The sequence below is a fragment of the Miscanthus floridulus genome, chromosome 17 (assembly GCF_019320115.1).
Source record: "Miscanthus floridulus cultivar M001 chromosome 17, ASM1932011v1, whole genome shotgun sequence".
NCBI classification, from domain to species: domain Eukaryota; kingdom Viridiplantae; phylum Streptophyta; class Magnoliopsida; order Poales; family Poaceae; genus Miscanthus; species Miscanthus floridulus.
In genome coordinates this window covers 20,861,730-20,881,409 of record NC_089596.1, presented here as the reverse complement: position 1 = coordinate 20,881,409, position 19,680 = coordinate 20,861,730, and the positions used below count along the sequence as shown (strand labels likewise).

Here is a 19,680-nt window from a genome sequence, read left to right as displayed (position 1 = left end):
GCCCACACCCAAGACAAAGAAGAAGGCGTGCAAAAATCAAGTCCTCACATCAATAAGGTCATGGGATGATTCTTCAAGTGAAGAAGAACACCATCACAAGAGGTGAGGCCGCAAGCACTCATCATCAAGCTCTTCTCGTATGTACCTTATGGCACGGGGTAACAAATGCTCATCCTCTAGTGAGAGTGATAGTGATGATGAAATGCCTTCTTATGATGAAATTGTGCAACAAAATCTTAATTATGCTAAAGTTTGCACTAGTCAACAAAAGAAGATCGAAAAATTAAAAGAAAAGCTAGATAGTTCACAAGAAGCATACAAAACTTTGCTTGAACAATATGAGAACTTTGCTAATCTCAATGTTGAACTATCTACTAAAATTGAGCAACTTGAGGCTAGTGCAACAACAAATGCATGCACAATCAATGATGAGCAATTTGTAAAGAAAAATGAAAAATTAAAATAAAAGTTAGTTAGATCACAAGATGCTTATAAAAGTTTGCTTGCTAAAATAGAAACCGTGTGCAAACATTGTGATGATCTAACTAATAAAGTTGCTAATCTTGAAGCTGTCGGTACAACCCCCACCAAGGCATCTAAAAAGAAAAGCTCTATCTTTAACATGCATAAAAAGGATGCTTCTACTTCTTGTAATGACTTATGTTTAGACTCATCTTTGTGCAACCAAGTTTGTGTTGAGAAAGTTATTGTAGATACATTCACACAAGAGGTTGCAAAGGAGAATGAGCAACTCAAGCAAGAAGTAGCTCGCCTCACCAAGGACTTGACTCAATTGAAAGGCAAGACGAAGCAAGCCCAACTTCATCAAGATAACACTGTCAAGGGAGTGAAGAAGCTTGATGAAGAACAAACCATGGTTTGCTACGTGTACCACGAGGAAGGTCACAAGTCCTATGAGTGCAAGGTGAAGAATGGGGGAGGAGCAAGGAAGGTCACAAGTCCTATGAGTGCAAGGTGAAGAATGGGGGAGGAGCAAAGAAGAAAGAGAAGAAGCAAACAAGCAAGCTCTCCAACACCTACACCAACAAGGTGGACAAGAAGGCCTCCACACCATACTTGTTAAAGAAGAAGAAAAATGATAAGGTGGTGCCCACCAAGGTGAAAAAGCAAGTCAACAATGGGGTCAAACACTTTTGGGTGCCAAAGGAAATCATTTCCAACATGAAAAGCACCAAGAAGGTTTGGATCCCGAAAGGGAAGTGAGAAGTCCAATGGACTTCGGAGAATTTGGAGACTTGGCAAAGTATAGGTGTATTTCATGGGGTGCATCATGATGGACAAAATTGTTGCCAAGTGGGTTATGAATACTATGGACCCAAATTCCCCTTCCCATGTTAGGTAACTAGATTCAATTTCCTTCAAGTAGTATCAATTTGCATTTCCTACAAGTGGTATTTCTTATAAATTGGTATCTTTAAGCATCTAGTTACTTTTCATGCCTATGTTTGCATTTGCATGCTTATATCTTTTGTCATGCATACACTAGGTATATCTTATGGTAGGCTTGCTCAGTTTCATTCTTAACCCTTGGAGCAAATCTACATGGTTTAAAATTGTTTAGGAGCACGTCACATAGCTTGTCTTTTGATTATTCATCTAATATGTGCCAAAGTCCAAAATGTAGATAATTTCTCCCGAATATCATCTTCAAAAATGATTCTCACATTCATGAGATGTCATCTTTCAAGTGGTATTATTGATTCTAAAATTAATGTGCACGACTTCTACAAGTATCCCACACTTGTGTGCACAAATTTCGGGGGAGGTTACTCTACAAGTTGGATGCTTTGAGACTAACACCTTTTCAAGCTTATCATGTGTGCAGTAGTCTCATTGCAAGAAAAATGGAGTCTCAGTGCTGACCGAACGCTGGTCAGAGTCCGGTCAGTAGCAGAAAAGCGGGATTTCGTCCCCAACGGCTACTTTCTCAATGGGGCTTATAAATAGACCCCCAACCGGTCATTTGAGTTGTGTGGAGCTGAGGAAACATATCTAGGGTGTTGATACACCATTTTAGTGATCTCCACTTGCATAGTGCTTAGTGTTTCATTAGGTGATTAGCGTAGGTGCTTTGCGAAGTGCTTAGGTTGATTAGACCACCGCTTATGCGTTTGCTCTAGGTTTAGGCCTAGTGTTTAGTGAGGTTTGCATACCTCTTACCACTCGGTGCTTGCGTGCACCATTGTTGTACATCGGAGGGGCTTGTAGTCTTGCGAGATCACACCAACCGCGTTTGTGGTGTGGCCGCCACCGTGTACCAGAGGGAATAAGGCCCGCAGCGTTTCGGCCGGAAGCTTGATAGTGAAGACGGCGGGGAGCATCCAGGAGAGGCTTGCCGGAAGGCACGTCGGAGACCTACTTGCGCATGGGGAAGGCCCGAGGCTATCCACGGAGTTACCCGACTGGGAGCTTGGCCCTTGCGAGGGATTCCTTGCGAGGGGCTCCAACGAGGACTGGGGGAAGCTTGCTTGCTTCTCGATACCTCAGTAAAAATACCGGAGTCATCGATGGGAGTTTGCATATCTCTAACTTGCTCTTTAGCTTCCGCATTTACATTGATTGCAGCACTCCTTTTGCGGTAGAGATAGTAACACACTAGCAAAACCATAGTTGCACATTTAGATAATTTATCTTTTGCATAGGTTTTGCTAAGGTTATAAAAAGATGCCATAGTTTAGAGTTAGATTTTTAAGTTGCCTAATTCACCCCCCTCTCTTAGGCATCACGGTCCCCAACAGATTCATTTGAAGTGGCCCACGCAGGGACCTTGGTGGACTGCGCTAGGACCACTAACCGCTCTGCCATTATAAGCAGGGCCTGGCTTAGCCATTGGTACCACCACTCGGTGTACTTTAGCTCGCCTAGCTTTTTCTTTTGAGCAAGCTTTTCGCTCAGTCCTTCCTTGCAACCACTGCCAGTGATGTAAGAAATGGTTAAGAATGATGTAAGCTTTATTCTCTCATTTGTGATCCTGATGGAAAAAAGTGGATTTTTGGGTTCTCCCTTGGGGTGGGCTCGACGGAACTGCGTAATTTAGCGTCTTCCCTTGAGTACTTAGTGTCTAATGGAGGACAAGTACTCCTAGGAGGCATTAGATTATGTGGTTCTGCCACACCTGCCGCCCTCGTACTGGGCTGGCGCGTCCCCTGCCCTCTCCTTCTCCTGCATCCATGGGCAGTCGGCTCTGGCGGTTTTTGGCAGCCGACGGGCAGATCTGGCCTCATGGCCTGGATCTACCACCCCTCACCGAGATGGCCCATACTGTAGCAGCTGTGATGACCTGCTGCTTGTCACCGCACGGCATGCATGAGGCGCGACGCGACGATAGACGATGAAGCACCAGACGATCGAGGACGAGCGTACTAGACGTGATGATGGTATGCAATGAGCAGAAGAGGGCGATGTCTCTAGAGTGAGGTGTCGCGCGCCCGGGGGCAGCATCTTCTTTGCTGCGTTGTGCCCGTCGGGTTTCCCCGCAGTTGCGAGGCCATGGCAGCGCCTTTTCCGCACGCAGCACAAAAACGGGCCAGGACGAGCGGCCCGGAGACGCTGGTCGGTCCAAACCATTTTTAATGTAATACATATAAAATCGTTTATTTCTAAACTTAGTCATGCATCCAATTTACTCCAATCTCTCAAGGAAAACACCGAAGGGTGGAGGATACGGAGTTTCTCTCGACTGCGGAAACTTACGAGTTGGAGAGAATATTTCACAAATTTTTAGTTTTAATAAGAAGCTCTTTTACCAAACTGTTAGATAACACTTTTTCTTATTTCGCTAAAATATTAAAATAGAGAGCTGTTTTACAAAACTCCTAAAGATGTTTTTAGTTTAAGACAAACTTAACAAGCTAGAATCGATACTTAGGGGCCGTTTGGTAGCGCTTCTACAGCCGCTCCCAAAGCAATTTTTTGACCCCATCTGCCAAACGGGCAGCACAAAAGAGGTTCACCGAGGAATCCCCTGAAATCGCACTGAAGAGGCCCGCGCGAGGTGGTGGAGCTGAAAAATACAGCTTCAACCAGCTCCTTCGCTTGATGCCGAAGCCGCTGGCCCACATGGTGCCCTTCTCCTCCCACGCTACGGCTCTCTCGCAGCTTGCACAGGCTCCATGCGGCGTGGATGGCGAGGGGCCACCAGTGGTGGCGACGGTGGGGAAGGGAGGCAGGTGACATGTCTTGGGAGGGGAATGGAGGGGGTGCGTGAGGGGAGGGGTGGCACGGGCCAGCTGCGGATGGGCGCCGCCATCAAGGGCCGGGCCGGGCCTGAGCCGTTGGGTTGGGCCGGAGGACGGGTGGCAGCGAGGAAGAGAGGATGCATGTGATTGCGTGAAGAAGGGCCGAAGAGAGGATGTGTTTGCGGTTCGTGTCGTGAGGAAGAGCGAAATTAGGATAGGGTGTAGAGAGAAGAGAGGGGACGGGGGAGAAAAATAAAGAGAAAAAAAATGAAGGAAGAAAAAAGAAAAAATAGGTGGGTATATTAGATATTTCATCTGTTTCAACCACTCGGAGAAGAAGTTTTGTAAACGTTTTTTAAACAGTGAAGTTGGAGCCAGAAAAAACCGTTTCTTCAAAGAAGATATAGTTAAAGTTGTTTTTGACTGGAGTTAGAACTCTACTAAACGATTTTTTTTTACGAACGGAGTGAGTAGTGGCTAGCAACGCCATGTTTCCACAGAATAAACGTTGGGCCCGGCCGTGCAGGCACTCACTTCGTCCAAGAAGACCTTAGTTTTGTCAAAAAAAAGAGCGCAAAAAAAAAAACAAAACTGCTACTAACCTACTCCGGACCCACCCCCATCTGTTCCCACTTCTCAGCCTGGGCATTCGGTTTTAACCGAGATTTCGGTTCGGTTTAATCGGTTTATAGAAAGTTCGGTTTTCAGAAAGTGACACCCGATCGGTTCTTCAGAGCAGCAAAAACCGACAACTTCGGTTTCGGTTTTTAGTTCGGTTTTTGGTTTTGACCGAAAAAACCGATGAAAATAGAGGCAAGCGCTCGAACCTCCATCAGTCCATCTCCATGGTCGCATGACCGTCCTGCTCGCGCACCACGCCGCTCCCGCTCGCCCCTGCTCGCGCCGGCACCACTGTCGCGCCATGGAGCAGCCGCACGGTGCAGCCACCAAGCATGCCGCGTCCGCGCCCGCGCCGTGGAGCAGCCGCGTGGCGCAGCCACCAAGCATGCCGCGCCCGCGCCCGCGCCGTGGAGCAGCCGCGCGGCGCAGCCACCGAGCATGCCGCGCTCGCGCCCGCGCTACCGCAGCTCGCAGCAGTCGCGTCACTGCGCCTCGCCTCGCCCACTGCCGCTTCCCCATCCTGCCAGGCCGCCTTCCAGTCGCGCCGCCGCCGTCGCTAGGTTTTTGGGTTCGGATAGGCAGCTCCGCGGCCTCCAGAAGCGCGAGGCCCGCGGGCTCGGCCGTCGACGCCGCATCTAGCGCAGGGGGAGGAGGAGGGCCCGGGGCTAGGGTTTGAGTGGAGAAGGGGAGGAGGCGGGGACCCGGGCGCGGGGGCTGGGGAGGCGAAGGGTGGAACGGCGGGAGCGGGAGCGGGAGCGGGAGCGGAGAGGCCTCAGGTCTGCCCAGAGCAGTGCGTTGTGGGCCTTGGTGGGCTCTGGGTTGAAGCGGAGAATTACGGAGAAGCAGGCCAGCATAGCGGAGATCGCTGCTAACTTCGGTTCGGCGGTTGTTCAGTTCCATTCGACTCAAAAACCGACACCGTAGCCGAAGACCGAAGTTCCCAGGATCCAAAACCGAAGCCGAACCGAAAAACCGAAAAAACCGACACTTCGGTTCGGTTCGGTGCGGTTCGGTGCGGTGTTCGGTTTGCGGCTAAAATGTGCCAGGCTGACCCACTTCACCCCAAAGTTTCTCGGTGCTACAGGCCGCCGCGCTCTCGTCAAAAAAAGGTAAAAAAATCAAGAACGAGAAGACTTGGCGACGACTCCGCGTCAACGCGTTTTGCCTTTCCCTTTCCCCACTCTCTCAGATGCAGAGCAACGCGCACACGTTCTCACCCTCCGGCACGAGCGCTCCACCAGCCCGAGGTCGGCCAGCAGCCCAGGCGACCAGCAGCATTGCGCTCGTCCGTGCTCTCCCAGACCTGCATCATCCCCTGCCCTTGCGCTCACCAGGACCCAGCCGCCCGTCCGTCCTTGCGCTCCCACGTTCGCCCATATCATCATCCCCTGCTGCCCTGTCCGCTGAGAGGTCGGCAGCGCTTGTTCCTTCATTGACTGCTAGGCAGACGTCGTCAACGCCTTCGGTGGCCGAGGTTTCTTTCAGGATCCTACGAGCTCACGATCCAGGTGCGATTCTGATCGACGTTTATTTGGTAGCTAGGATCTGTTTTGCGATCCAAGTTTGATATGATTCTATCAAAAATCGATCCGATGTAGTATATACCATGTGCATAACAAGTCTGTTAAGTGTTAAGCCATGCTTTTCTGCAGGCTCTAATCATAGGAGACATTATATAGCCAACTTTATATGTACTAGCAAACGTGTATGTACGTTGCAACGAAAGCTAATACCTATTAGAATTGGACTTCATATCGTTGCTGAACGCAACACACATATAAGCACGAATTGTTAATTCAGGTCACATATATACGGTTCACAAAGGGCAGGGGACACTTTTATAGAAAGTAAAAAGACAAACCAAAGGATCGCTTCTCTTTTATAATATAATAAATATGCTCATGTATTGCAACCGGAGAAAATAAGTTACAAGTATTCATAGGAAATGAGAACGTGAATGTTACTTATCTGTTTATGTTTTATCTTTTTATAAAATTTTAAAACCATAACTTATTATGATCATGACATTCCTGACAAAAGTTAATGTCACTAATAATACGATAATGTTCTATTAAGCCCGTATCAAATTAAAATAGACCTTTGATATATTTTTTCTCCTATGTAAAGCTCAAAAATATTTACTCGTAAATACATTATAATCTTAATTTTCAAACTATCCATACTTTATTATAGTTAATTATCGAGTTCTGTGACTAACTTTGAGGACCCATAAAAGTCTGTAATTCTAATATTTGATTTAGGTCAACAAGTCTCAGCCACGATCTGTTCCATGTGCGACTCTGATCATTCTAGCTAGGATCTATTCCATGTGCGATTCTACCAAAACTCAATCAGTAGTGTGATTCTGTATCGTTCGGCTTCGGTTCGATCATATTAGTATTGTGCGATTCTGACAACCATGCTGTTGTTCAACACACCAGGGGCCGGGAGGGATAGAGCAATCAAAATCAAAGATGGAAGGTTTTCTGGTGAGCGCAGCAACAGGGGCACTGAAGGCTGTCACTGTGAAGCTGGCAACTTTGCTTGGTGATGAGTTGAAGAACATGAAAGACGTGCACAAGGAGATCAAGTCTCTCTCTGATGAACTTAATTGCATGCATGCCTTCCTCGAGAAGATGTCAGAGGAGGAGAATCCTGACAACCAAGACAAGATATGGATGACAGATGTGAGGGAGATGTCATACGACATCGAGGACAGTGTCGATGACTTTATGATTTGTATTGATGATGACAAATCTACTAAGAAGAAGAGCCTAATGAAGAAGTGTACGAAGTTGTTGGACAAGATGAAGGCACACAGACGGATCTCTAAGGCGATACAAGAATTCAAGACACAAATCAAAGAGGTGGGAGACAGGAATCACAGATACAGGACCGGTGCGACGAGCACCAAGGATTCACATGATATGATTGATATTCGGGCTCAAGCTATCTTTAAGGATGCTTCTGAGCTTGTGGGCATTGATGAACAAAAGAATGAGTTGATCGACTTGTTGATAGAAGATGGTTCATCTCAGCATCAGGCGAAGGTGGTCTCCATTGTTGGATTTGGAGGACTAGGAAAGACAACACTGGCCAATCAAGTGTATGAGTCACTTAAAGATAAATTTGAATGTAAGGCTTTTGTAACAGTGTCACAAACTCCTCACATTATGGAAGTGTTGAGAACTATTCTCCGTGACTTTAGCGGGCAGGAATACAACGGAGATATGCAGCATCTTATCAAAAAGATATCCAATTTTCTTCAACATAAAAGGTATGCTAGCAAACAAATCATCCGATAGACCCTTCGTTCACTATATGATTAAGCATATTTTTAATTTGTTTTATATTTTTAGAGCTCCAGAACTACTAATTTTTAGACTTAGGAGTAAGTATGGGCATGCCATCTATTTCTAATTTTCTATCATGTGGCATGTGGCATGTGGCACCAGCCTGTGGTGCATGTGGCTGGTTTTGGCCCTACTACTAGGGGATAGCTGTAGTGGTGACTAACCAGGATGTCATGGTCGGTCCAAGTTAGGTTAGTATCGAACCTAGGGTTTGAAGGTTTTCTGAGGCCATGTAGTTGAAGCTTCTTTTTTATTATAATACCTTGTGGATGTCTAGGGTCAGTTTTTATTTATTTGTAGCACACTTTGTGAGGCGTAACATGAAGGTCTTAAAAGAAACTCAAGTTACTAGCATTAAGATAAGATTAGTAATAAAAATTAGTGTCTCCTATATAATAATAAAGCATTGATGGAAAGTATATAATTTTATTTTTATTAGTATTTGTTCCTGAATGGAAGAAAACCTAGGTTTTAACTAAACATTCACCTTACGCTATGAATTTGAGATTTGGTCCAACTAAAAAAAACAGATTTCTATTATTTGATTTGTATTAAAAATTTTTATTTTAGTCCTTACTAATAGACTTCACTAACTAATTTGGCAGGTACCTCATTGTTGTGGATGATTTATGGGATTCCGAATCATGGGAAACCATTCAGAATGCTCTTATAAAAAATAGTTGTGCCAGCAGAATAATCACCACCACACGTAAAACTGAAGTAGCTAAATCTTGCTGCTCTTCACGTCGGGGTCACATATATAAATTACGTCCTCTTAATCCCGAGAACTCGAGAAAGTTGTTCCTAAAGAGAATATTTGGTTCAGAAGAGGGATGCCCATCAGACCTCTCTGAAGTTTGTGATGACATCTTGAAAAAATGTGATGGTTTGCCTTTGGCAATTATAGCAATAGCTGGCTTGTTGGCAGGGAAAGCACCAACTGTAGATGAATGGAACAAAGTTCAATGTTCATTTGGTCATGCACTTGAAAGGCACTCGGATGTCAATAGAATGATACAAATATTGTCACTGAGTTATTTTGACCTTCCTCCCCACCTAAGAAGTTGTCTTCTGTATCTAAGTATATTCCCAGAAGATTATGAGATTGGAAAGGATCGATTGATACTGAGATGGATTGCTGAGGGATTCGTTCATGAAGAGCATGGGTTCACCCAATATGAGATTGGGGATAGGTGTTTCAACGAGCTCATAAACAGAAGCTTGATTCAGCCAGTGGGTTCAGGTTATTTTGATGTGATTTGCTGTCGGGTCCATGACACAATTCTTGAGTTCATTCTGTCCAAGGCTGTGGAAGAGAATTTTGTAACTCTGTTTGGCCTTCCTAACATAAGAGTTGATCCACATAGGAAGATTCGACGGCTCTCTCTACAGGACAGGAATGAGATCAGTGATGCCATAGTAGGCTCACGGGAGAAAATAATATATTATCATGTCCGTTCAGTTGTGGTGTTCCCTGGAAGTCTTGATAGCCTCCCTTCTCTGCAGAAGTTCAAGCATTTGCGTGTTTTGGATTTAGAAGACTGTAATGGACTACAAGCCCACCATCTGACACATCTGGGCAGGTTATTTGCATTGAGGTACTTGAACTTTCGTAACACATGGATAGATGAGCTTCCTGAAGAAATTGGAGAGCTACAATATTTACAAACACTAGATATAAGGTGTACTCATATAAAAGAGCTGTCATCCAGTGTTGGCCGCCTTTCACGGTTGGTCACTCTATTATTTGATTTCGATGTGCGGCTGCCAGATGGATTTGGGAAGAACATGCAAGCATTGCAGCAGTTGGTGGGGCCCATCAGTGTCTGCTATCAGTCACCTAGCTTTGCACAGGAGCTTCGTCAGTTAAGAAATCTACGGATACTAGAGATATTGTTTGATGATGAGGTTAGCGAAGATTTGGTGTCATCTCTGTGTACACTTAGTACGGGATGCCTAAATTCTTTGGTTATAAACTGCTGCCACGAAGAGCATATGAAATTGGTGATGGAGCCATGGAGCTCCACCCCGCATGGCCTCAAGATACTTCAAATCTGGCGGATTGTGGTCCCAAGGGTCCCTAGATGGATCGGTTCACTTGATAACCTCCAGGATTTGAGACTCTCTGTTGAGCAACTCGGGTTGGAAGACTTTGGATTGCTCGGGAGTTTAAACGCTCTTTCCAACCTCTTACTCCGGGTAAAGGTCGAAGTTGCTGACAGATGGTCCTCCTCTCAAGGAACGCAACGGGTCAAGATCAACGGCACACATGGATTCCCATCCTTGAGAAGGTTCCTAGTCGGTTCAAACTCCTGTGCATTTGGGTTGTTGTTCGAAGGTGGAGCCATGCCAAAGTTACATGAGCTCAATCTCAGTTTCAACGAAGGCAAAACAGGGTCTCTCACCAATGGAGAGTTTGATTTTGGCATCCAGCATCTACCCTGTCTTGCTCTCGTAGGATGTTCATGTTATTTTGATCCCGAGAACCCCGCGTGGGTTGCCCTGGAGAAAGCGACCAGCTCCCATCCCAACCATCCCAAGCTACGTTATATCTAATTTACCCTGTTGGTAAGGACAACAAAGCAGAAATGAGTGCTACGAACGCCAAGACTAGCGACCATCACGGACAAGGCCTTTTGCACTCCACTGCATTAATAACTAATTTATTGGTAATGTTGTTATATATGTGGTTCATGTTATTGTTATTTAATTTATGTTTTATCAGCCAACCCGAATGATTGTCGGACGTAAGTATTATTTTTTTATAGTAATTTGTCACGTAGCGGATATCACGCCTAGAGTAGCAGATTTATATATTTTGTGTAAGCATGCACCCCGTCCGTCCAGTATTAACGAGTGTACGTGTTGTGAAGTTTCTGATGCCAGATTTATAAAGTGTCGATGAACACAACAAAATGCTGCGTGCACTTGTAGTCCACCATCTCGATCACGCTGTCTGCTGCCACGCACGTCCAACGAGCACGGATGTTGGTCACGATCCTCGGCAGGTGCATGCGGGGCTCCTGTGATGAGCACCGGACGGACGCGGCGGTCAAATTCATCGTATCATCGAGAACGGGCCGCCTAATAAGTAGAGACCCACAACAATAGCGGCAGCCAAATAAATTGACAAGGATTTCCATTCCAATAAAGAAAAGCACAAGATTATTTCATCCGGCAAAATCGACACTTGCATTTTGAATTAGATTGACCTCGGCGTGTAATTTGTACCACGATGATTTCATGGCTTTCCTGGCACTTGGCCCCCATCTCCTCTGCCCCGCGCGGCGATTGTCCGTGGCTCCGTGCCACAGGCCACAGCCATCATCCATTCGCGCTCACGGACTGTGCGGGAGGCTGTCGTGCGGTCAACAGTCAACACCTTCTTGTCCGAAGATGACATTGCTACCAAAAACCTGGATCCAGGTGTCGATTCTAGGAAGTGGGACTACTCTACCAAAAACCGCTCCGGGTGAATCTGATGCCGGTGCAGTTTCAGTGTTTACAGGCAGTCTTAATAGCCTCCCATCTTTGCAGAAGTTGAAGCATTTGCATGCTTTGGATTTAGAAGGCTGTGAGGGACTACAAGCCCCACCGTCTGGCACACCAATGCGGTTTATTTGCACTGAGGTACTTGAGCTTGCGTCAAACATGGATAAATGAGCTTCCTGAAGAAATTGGAGAGCTGAGTATTTACAAACACTGAATTTAAGAGTTACTCATATAAAGAAGCTTCCATCAAATATTCTTCGCCTTGCATGGTTGGTCAATCTATTTTTCTAGTTTTGGTGTGCATTTGCCAGATGGATTCAGGAACATGCAAGCCTTGCAGAGGTTGCAAGACATCACAGTATGGAGTCAGATACCTAACTTCATGCAGGAGCTCTGTCAGCTAAGAAATTTACGGATAATGAGGGTGTGGACAGATGTGTTTACCAAAGATTTGGCCTCATCTCTTGTGTATACTTGGTACAGGAAGCCTAAATTCTTTGACTGCAGGAACCAACGAAAAGTCCATGAACTTCGTGATGGAGCCATGGAACCCCACCCCCATCAGCCTCAAACGACTTGAAATATTGGGTATTCAGCTCCCGAGGATCCCTAGATGGATCGGCTCACTTGATAACCTGCAGCATTTGGGGCTCAATGTTGACCAACTTGGGCCTGCAGATGATGGTTTACTCGGGCGCTTAAGCGCTCTGTCGAGCCTCTGTCCCTGGGTAATGATTGGAGTAGCCGATAGATTATCCTCTTCTCAAGAAGCACAACGGGTTAAGATCAGTGGCGCACATGGATTTCCTAGCTTGAGAATGTTCCGAGTTGGTTCGATTAACTGTGGGTTTGGGTGGTTGTTCGAAGCTGGGGCCATGCCGAAGCTACCAGAGCTCAATCTCGAGTTCAGCAGAGATAAAACCGGGTCTCTCACCAATGGAGAATTTGATTTCGGCATCCAGCATCTCCCTTGTCTTGCTATCGTAAGATGTGACCTTGGTTACTTTATAAATGCAAACTATGAGCCCGAGCACCCCGCATGGGATGCTGTTAAGAATGCAGTCAGTTCCAATCCTAACCATCCCAGGTTGTATCATGGGTTGTAGTGACAACAGAGCAGAATTACTAGCTACAAGCACCAACAACCATCTTGGACAAAAAACTTTTTCCTCTCCACCGCATTCTAATTTATTTGTTTGTATTACATTCATAGAACTTACTTATGCTGATTTTATATGTTTTATATTATTGTTACTTTATGTTTTACATGCTTCAGCCAAACCGAATTCTCGCCGTATTCCTTTTATTTGCCATGAAATCAATGCCATCTTCTTTTGGAAATCCTAGCTATGGTACGAAGTCTGCTAAATGAGAACATTTGATTCCATACAGATTCTTCAGATCTTCACATAATAAGATTGATTTGTTCTATTATTATGAGTTCTATGGTTGTTCTTCAAAGTGTACATTCTGTGTTTAGATCTAGCGCAAAGCCTGATCTCCATCCTTCTGGTGTTGGATTACGGACGTGCTCCTTTGATCAGAATGTTCAGTGTGATAAGAAATTTCCATGTGAATGGTTTGGTGTACGTGCATCTAAAAAAGAGGAGCAAATTTGTGTTTAACTGATATGTCTGGACCAAGTCATAGGTGAATGTCCACAATTCAATTATACACAGCCCATTCGGCTGGTACACAAAACTACTGTGTGCCGACTGGTTCTGGCTGGTTTCAGCTGATTCAATAGTGTTCTGTGAGAGAGAATAACCTGAAACAAGCTGAAATAAGCGAGACAAGTCGAGCCGAACAGGCTGACAGTGTCGAAAACTTCCTACACATTTTGGGCTGCTTGGTTGGGTTCCAAAATTTACCAAGCCAAACAGAGCATACCTAGAATTTTTGGCTATCAATTGGTGTCCACAATTCAATTATACAGCGGCGAAAACTTCCTACACATTTTGGGCTGCCTGGTTGGGTTCCAAAATTTGCTCACCTAAAATTGCGCCAAAATCAGAGCATACCTAGAAATTTGGCTATCAATTGATTTAGTACCAAAAAAACACACGGTAAGTTTCTAAAACTTTTTAAAGCTCAAGAGGGAAAAAGATATGCCTTGACGAGCAAATTTGTTTTTAACTGATATGTCTGGACCAAGTCATAGGTGAATGTCCACAATTCAATTATAAACTTCCTCCACATTTTGGCACAGCTACCATATCCATCTACGCTCACCGAATGTATGTGAGGGAGCCAGACGCCGTCGTGCGGTGCAGGCTCCTGAATCCGATGTCGTGCGCTTCTGTGCCCTTCATCTTGGGTTCAGTCCTCGATATTTAGGGCTGCAGGAGCAGGTCTCGATGCCATCGCTTATCGAAGCAACAAGCCTCGATGCCATCGCTGCCGGCCTTGTCCCCTTCCACGGGCGGCACCAGATCTCCGAGTACGGCTCCTCAATCCTGACACGGCTCTTTGGAAACACCCCTCTCCGCGATGGAGAGTGAAGAAGACTCACAAACGGCGCCGAATTTTTTATTTTTTAGCTCTTTTTTTTGAAAAAAAATTCACAAATATGCCCCTGGAGGTAACATTTTAAAATTTGGACCCTTAGCTCGGCGCCATCATTGCTGGCGCCGAGCTCTTAGGCTCGAAGCAGACGTGGCGGTGACTTGGCAGGCAGCTCGGCGCCAGTAACCCTGGCGCCGAGCCAAGCGTCGAGCTCGGCGCTAGGGTTACTAGCGCCAAGCCTATCTTACGTATGGGCCCCAATCCTTTATTTCTTCCTCTCCCTCTCTCTCTCGCACCTCCCTCGCCTCGCCCGAGCAGCGCACCACCGCCGCCGCCCGCGCCCTCTACCGCCCCCGGCCTCCTGCGCCCGCGCCGGACCACCGCGCCCCACGGCCACGCCGGTCCCCGCAACCTCGTCTCACCCGACGTGCCGCCCGCGCCCGTGGCCGCGTTGGCCGCGCCCCGCCGTGCCCGCGCTGTGCCGCCCGCGCCCGGCCTTGTCTGCCGTGCCGCCCACCACCGCCGACCTCGACCACGCCCATCGTGCCAGCCTCGCCACGCAGAGTGTCGGGCATCCCGCATCCGCCGCGCGTCACCGCCGTCCTCGGCAGCGCCCCCGCCGGCCCCGGCACCTGCAGCGCCCGGCTGTGCCACCGCCGGCCCGGCTCGTCGGCCTGACCCACGCCCGACGTCCGCTGCGACTCCGTCGGCATCCACGACTCCATCGTCGGACAGGTACAAATTGTGAATTTGCAATGTGCGTACTTAGTTAGCTTTAATTATAGTGTAGTAGTTTTGGCATTTGGTATCTACTAGTTAATGTGACGACTCAGGTAGTTGACTTAGTTAGTGATCTAGTGAGATAGATATATAGATAGATACAAACATAGATACATAGATATAGTTAGATAGCTACTTAGATAGGTAGTTATATATTTAGTTAACTAAATATGATCTAGCTATTTAGTGAGTACACTATATCTATGTATGTAGTTATTATCTTATTTACTTAGTTTGCAGTTAGAAAGTACTTGTTAGGTACTATCTATCGTCTAATTTGGACTAAAGGACATGTGTTTCGTTACGTGTTTGAAATAGATGGACAACCTAGTGACCATTTATCATGGAGGCACCGTTGAAAGCGATCGCTATGGATATGTTGAGTTTGTTGACATGCAAAACGTGCCTATGCTATTCAATGAAAAACCATCATTTAGTGAGATGGTTGTAAGGGCTCGGGAGGAGCTGCATTGCCTTGGCGATGATGATGATGGCATTTGCAGTTGAGGGTGTACTGCACCTAGGTTCTCCTCCCAACATCCTTAGGCGAATGATCCCAATTGGATGTGTAGATCAGTGGGAGAACTATGTGATATCGACAATGAAGAGCCAGCTGCAATGTTTGGACGTGGTTGTGCATCGGGTGTTAGTTGAACCCATCCCTCGTAGGGTTTCCCCACCAATGGGTCAACAGGCACACTTCGACCCTCCAGTCCCGGAACCTGATATGGATATGGAGGTTGCACCTACGGTTCCTGATGCTCAATCTGCCCCCAATGAGGTAGTTGGAGATGCTTGTTAGACTCATGTTGTTGTGGCAGATCCTCCTCATGAGATCCCTTTGACACAGAATTATCTGAGAAAGTGTCTTAACCGCATGGTTATTGGGAGCTTACCCCCTTTCTTACATCCATTTCTTTCATTCTTTCCTCATTTCTCTACTTATGTTGCAGGAGACATTCCTAAGAATGTGGATGTGCCCCCTGTTGCTGCGCAAGTGTAGTGTGGAGATGGATTCTGTGGCTCCAATAGTGTTGAAATTATGAATGATTTGGAGCCATATGAGATGGCAAGGGCTCTTAATTCTGATGATGATCGCCCTGTTGGAGAGCTGACAGAGACTGATGTTGAGATGCTAAGGCATATCTTTCCTAACCGTCGTGATCCAAGAGTTTATGAGTTCAGCGATCTTGCTCATTCCGATCAGGCGTGTGCAGAAGGACGTGATGACGAGTTCAGCGATCTTACTCATTCCGATCAGGCGTATCTTTCCCGAGGTCATTGAAGACCAACCCGACGGCAGCGCGCAAGGTGTCATGGTCGTCGCTCTCTGACTGGAGTTGACTCCGCAGCTTAGAGAGTTGCCTCTATAGGACTGCCCAAGCCGAACATCAAAGAGTGTCAGAAAACCGACTACAAACGTCAAGCAAAAAGGTAACCAGAGCCTCACCTTTCACTTGCTCCTCGAGGACCGTCTTCTCCCTCTGGAGCACGCCAACATCCCCGACCAAGGCGGCAGCTAGGCCCTCGGCTTCTTCCTTCAACTTCTGCTCGTTTTCGAGCGCGCGTCGAGCGTCGACGCTCTCTTGACGGGCAATGTCGAGTGCCGGACAGAGTCGTTCAAGCTCCGTAGCATCTTCCCCTGCCTTGGTGACCATAGCCTTGAGCTTGTCGTCGGCCATATCAGCGTGTTGACGGGCTTCCCGTTCCTTGGTCTGGAGGCTCGCCACCTCCTCCTGCAGCCGCGGCACTTCGGTAGCAAGCCCCTAGTCCTCCCTCTCACGATGGAGGAATAGGGACTTCTCCCGGCTGCGCATCACAAGGGACTGTGGAAAAATTAGGTTAGAATTATATAAACAGGGCTCGAAAGTAGAAAACATGAAGACACGACAAACCTGGCTGGCTGGGGCGACGTCATCCTTCAACACCCCCAACGAGTCGGTCAGAGAGCGGGCTACAGACTCAAGTCCTGAGCGCACGCTCGTCCAATCCTTCACCTCCGTCGGGTCATCGAGGGTGAACACCGAGTCACTCGGGTCCAGCTGCCTGGCCCAAATGGAGCCGGTCTCTTCCCCACGTGAGCGGATCATCACCCGGCCGGACAAGGGACCGGGAGGGCCTAGCCTCAACCGAGGGGTCGGCCATCGCAACCGTTGGCGTCGGCCCGACGGGAGCCGATGGTACCTCCTCCGTCATCGGTGCTCCCTCAGGAGCGGACCCTCCGATGGCAGAGGAGGCTGGCAGCTCGGGCTTCAAAGTCTGAGCCATCGCCACGTTCGTAGGGGATGCATCGACCGTGCCTCCTCTCGTCTGCCCCACCTCAGGCGCATTGATAGGCACGGGCGCCGATTCCACGAGCGCCTCCTCCGGCACAATCGGCGCCTCTGCCTCTACCGCTTCCTCAGGCGGCGCCATGTCTGCCTCAGCGCCATCACGGCGTGCCCCCAACACTACGCCAGTCGGCTCCTAGGGGATTGACCGACACGCCAGGATCTTCTGTGGCGCCAACGCCAGGAGGTTGCTGGGGCCGGTCCTGCGGAAAGCACCAATGTCACACGATGAAATCCAAGAACACAACAAAAGGGCGAAGAAGTTGTTAACTCACCTCGACGCCATTATCTGAGAATGTTTCGGGTGTTGGTCACACGACTCCAACTCCGCCACGTCGGCAATTGGTCGCTTCGATCCCCCGGTGGGGTCGGTCGGAGCAGGGTGGACTTGCTCCTCCGACCTCGGGGGCGCGTCCTCCCCCGCCGATCTTGGAGGCGCATCCTCTTCGCTTTGAGCTAGGGCTTGGTGCGGAATCGGGGTCACCCCGGCGGGGTCGGTTGGAGTGGGGCGGACTTGCCCCGCTGACCACAGGGGTGTGTCGTCCCCCGCCGATCTTGGAGGCGCATCCTCTTCGGTTTGTGCCGGGGCGTGCTGCGGAATCAGGATCATGTTGGCCTGCCCCGCGTCGGCCTACTCATCCTCGCGCGCAAGTGCGCCCCATGGGATGTTGGGGTCGAACTCGTCCTCCTCCTCTTCCTCCTCCTAGTCGCCGTCACTCTCCTCCAAGCCTTGCCGGCACTTTCCACGCTGCAGCTTCGCTCGCTCCTTCTTCGCCTTCTTCCACTCCTTGTTCGCCTTCGCCGCCTCAGCCGCGGCGCGGTTCGCCGCCCTCCTGGCCGTGTCCTCTGGCAGTGGTGGGTCGGACTCACGGGCGAAGAGGCCGGGCTGCAAATCCCGACGCTTAGAATCTAAGAACAGAGGAGGGTCGGCCAAGGAAAGAAACTCAAAGAAGGCTTACCAGTTCGATGAAACCCATGTCCGGTCGCTTCGTGGGATTCCCCAGGACCGGGTACACCGGGGCGAGATCCACCGACGGATCCGCCGGGCACTCCATCGCCTCCTTGATGCGTTATGCCGTTTCGCCGACACTGAGGGCCTCACCGGCAACCTTCACCGTCCCTTCGGGCGCGGAATCTGGCGTCATCTTGTACATTGGAAGAGCGCACGCCATCAGCGGCGCCAGGCTCCTGATGTGGTACGCTCCGATGACGCCGGTCCCGCGAAGACTGCAGCCCTTCAGAGTCGCGATGGCTTTGAGAAGGTCACCGAGCCTCTTCTGCTCCTTCGTGACGGGCCTGTAGCTCCACGCATAAGCGAACATGGTGATTGCTATAGGAACTATGGGTTTTGAACGATAGTTTTTACTGGACATTAATTACTCTTGGAAACTACCTCTAGAAACTATCTGTTGGGAGTGCCCTTAGACTCGTATGCTAGTCTGGAGTACCAACCTGAGAGTTGATTAGCTAGGGTAGAGTCTATTTATGAATAATATGCTGCATAACAATTAATAAGCGAGAGGGGCCTCTTGATGACTCGTCACTAGGTTTTTAATTGGAGAAACGTCACTAGGTTTTTAATTGGTGAAACGTCATAATATTAGCGGGTGATGCCGCAACCGCGAACTATTTAACCTTGAAGCACAAGCACCGTAAGTCTGAACTCGAAAACAGCAGTCAAGTCTTCTGCTTTAAGTAATTATTGCTCATTCCTTCCACCTTAATTAAGGGCGCGTTTAGTTCCCAAAATTTTTTGGGTTTGGCTACTGTTTTGGCTACTGTAGCACTTTCGTTTGTATTTAGTAATTAGTATCTAATTATGGACTAATTAGGTTCGAAAGTTTCGTCTCGCGATTTCTCACCTAACTGTGCAATTAGTTTTATTTTTCATCTATATTTAGTACTCCATGTATGTGCTGCAAGATTCGATGTGACACTTTAGGTTGCAAATTTTTGGACCTAAACATGGCCTAACTAGTGTGAGATGGTGCGCCATCTATCAATGACCGAGACGCGCCATGGACCGGCCAAGTCTCTCTAAAGAATTGTTTTGGCTCACGCACGCGTCATATCGGCGCTTTCACATGTACTCCAAACAAGGTGCACAAATCTAGATGAATTAATTAATAAAAACAAAAGCACATAGTACATGCTGAATGAAGCAAGCGAGAACCTTCGCAGACAGCAACAAGGCTTTTTTTTTCTGAGACAGCACATAGTACATGCTGGCTTTATAGCCTCCACCTTCGCCCCCTTCCTACGCTACAGCAATAAGGTAAAAACTCCGTCAAAATAAACTGGTTTCGTCTAATTTCTCCAATTTAATACAATTGAAGTTGTGAAGCGTGGCCGAAAAAAACTATAAAATAGCATACCTTTTGGCTGTTTGTTTCATCTTAT

General features: G+C 47.9%; 1 protein-coding gene across 2 annotated transcripts; it reads left to right on the top strand.

The window, feature by feature from the left end:
* Positions 1-6,029: 6,029 nt before the first annotated feature.
* On the top strand, positions 6,030-11,069 carry LOC136517303 (disease resistance protein RGA5-like). 2 transcript variants are annotated; one of them, XM_066510852.1, is made up of 4 exons: positions 6,030-6,328; positions 7,082-7,149; positions 7,262-8,097; positions 8,779-11,069. In XM_066510852.1, the coding sequence occupies exons 3-4, from the start codon at positions 7,295-7,297 to the stop codon at positions 10,727-10,729; spliced, it is 2,754 nt and encodes a 917-aa protein (XP_066366949.1). In that variant the 5' UTR covers positions 6,030-6,328; positions 7,082-7,149; positions 7,262-7,294; the 3' UTR covers positions 10,730-11,069. The 2 variants fall into 2 exon arrangements, with proteins under 2 accessions (XP_066366949.1, XP_066366948.1); XM_066510851.1 differs by lacking the exon at positions 7,082-7,149 and having other exon boundaries at positions 6,031-6,328.
* The last annotated feature ends 8,611 nt before the right edge of the window (positions 11,070-19,680 follow it).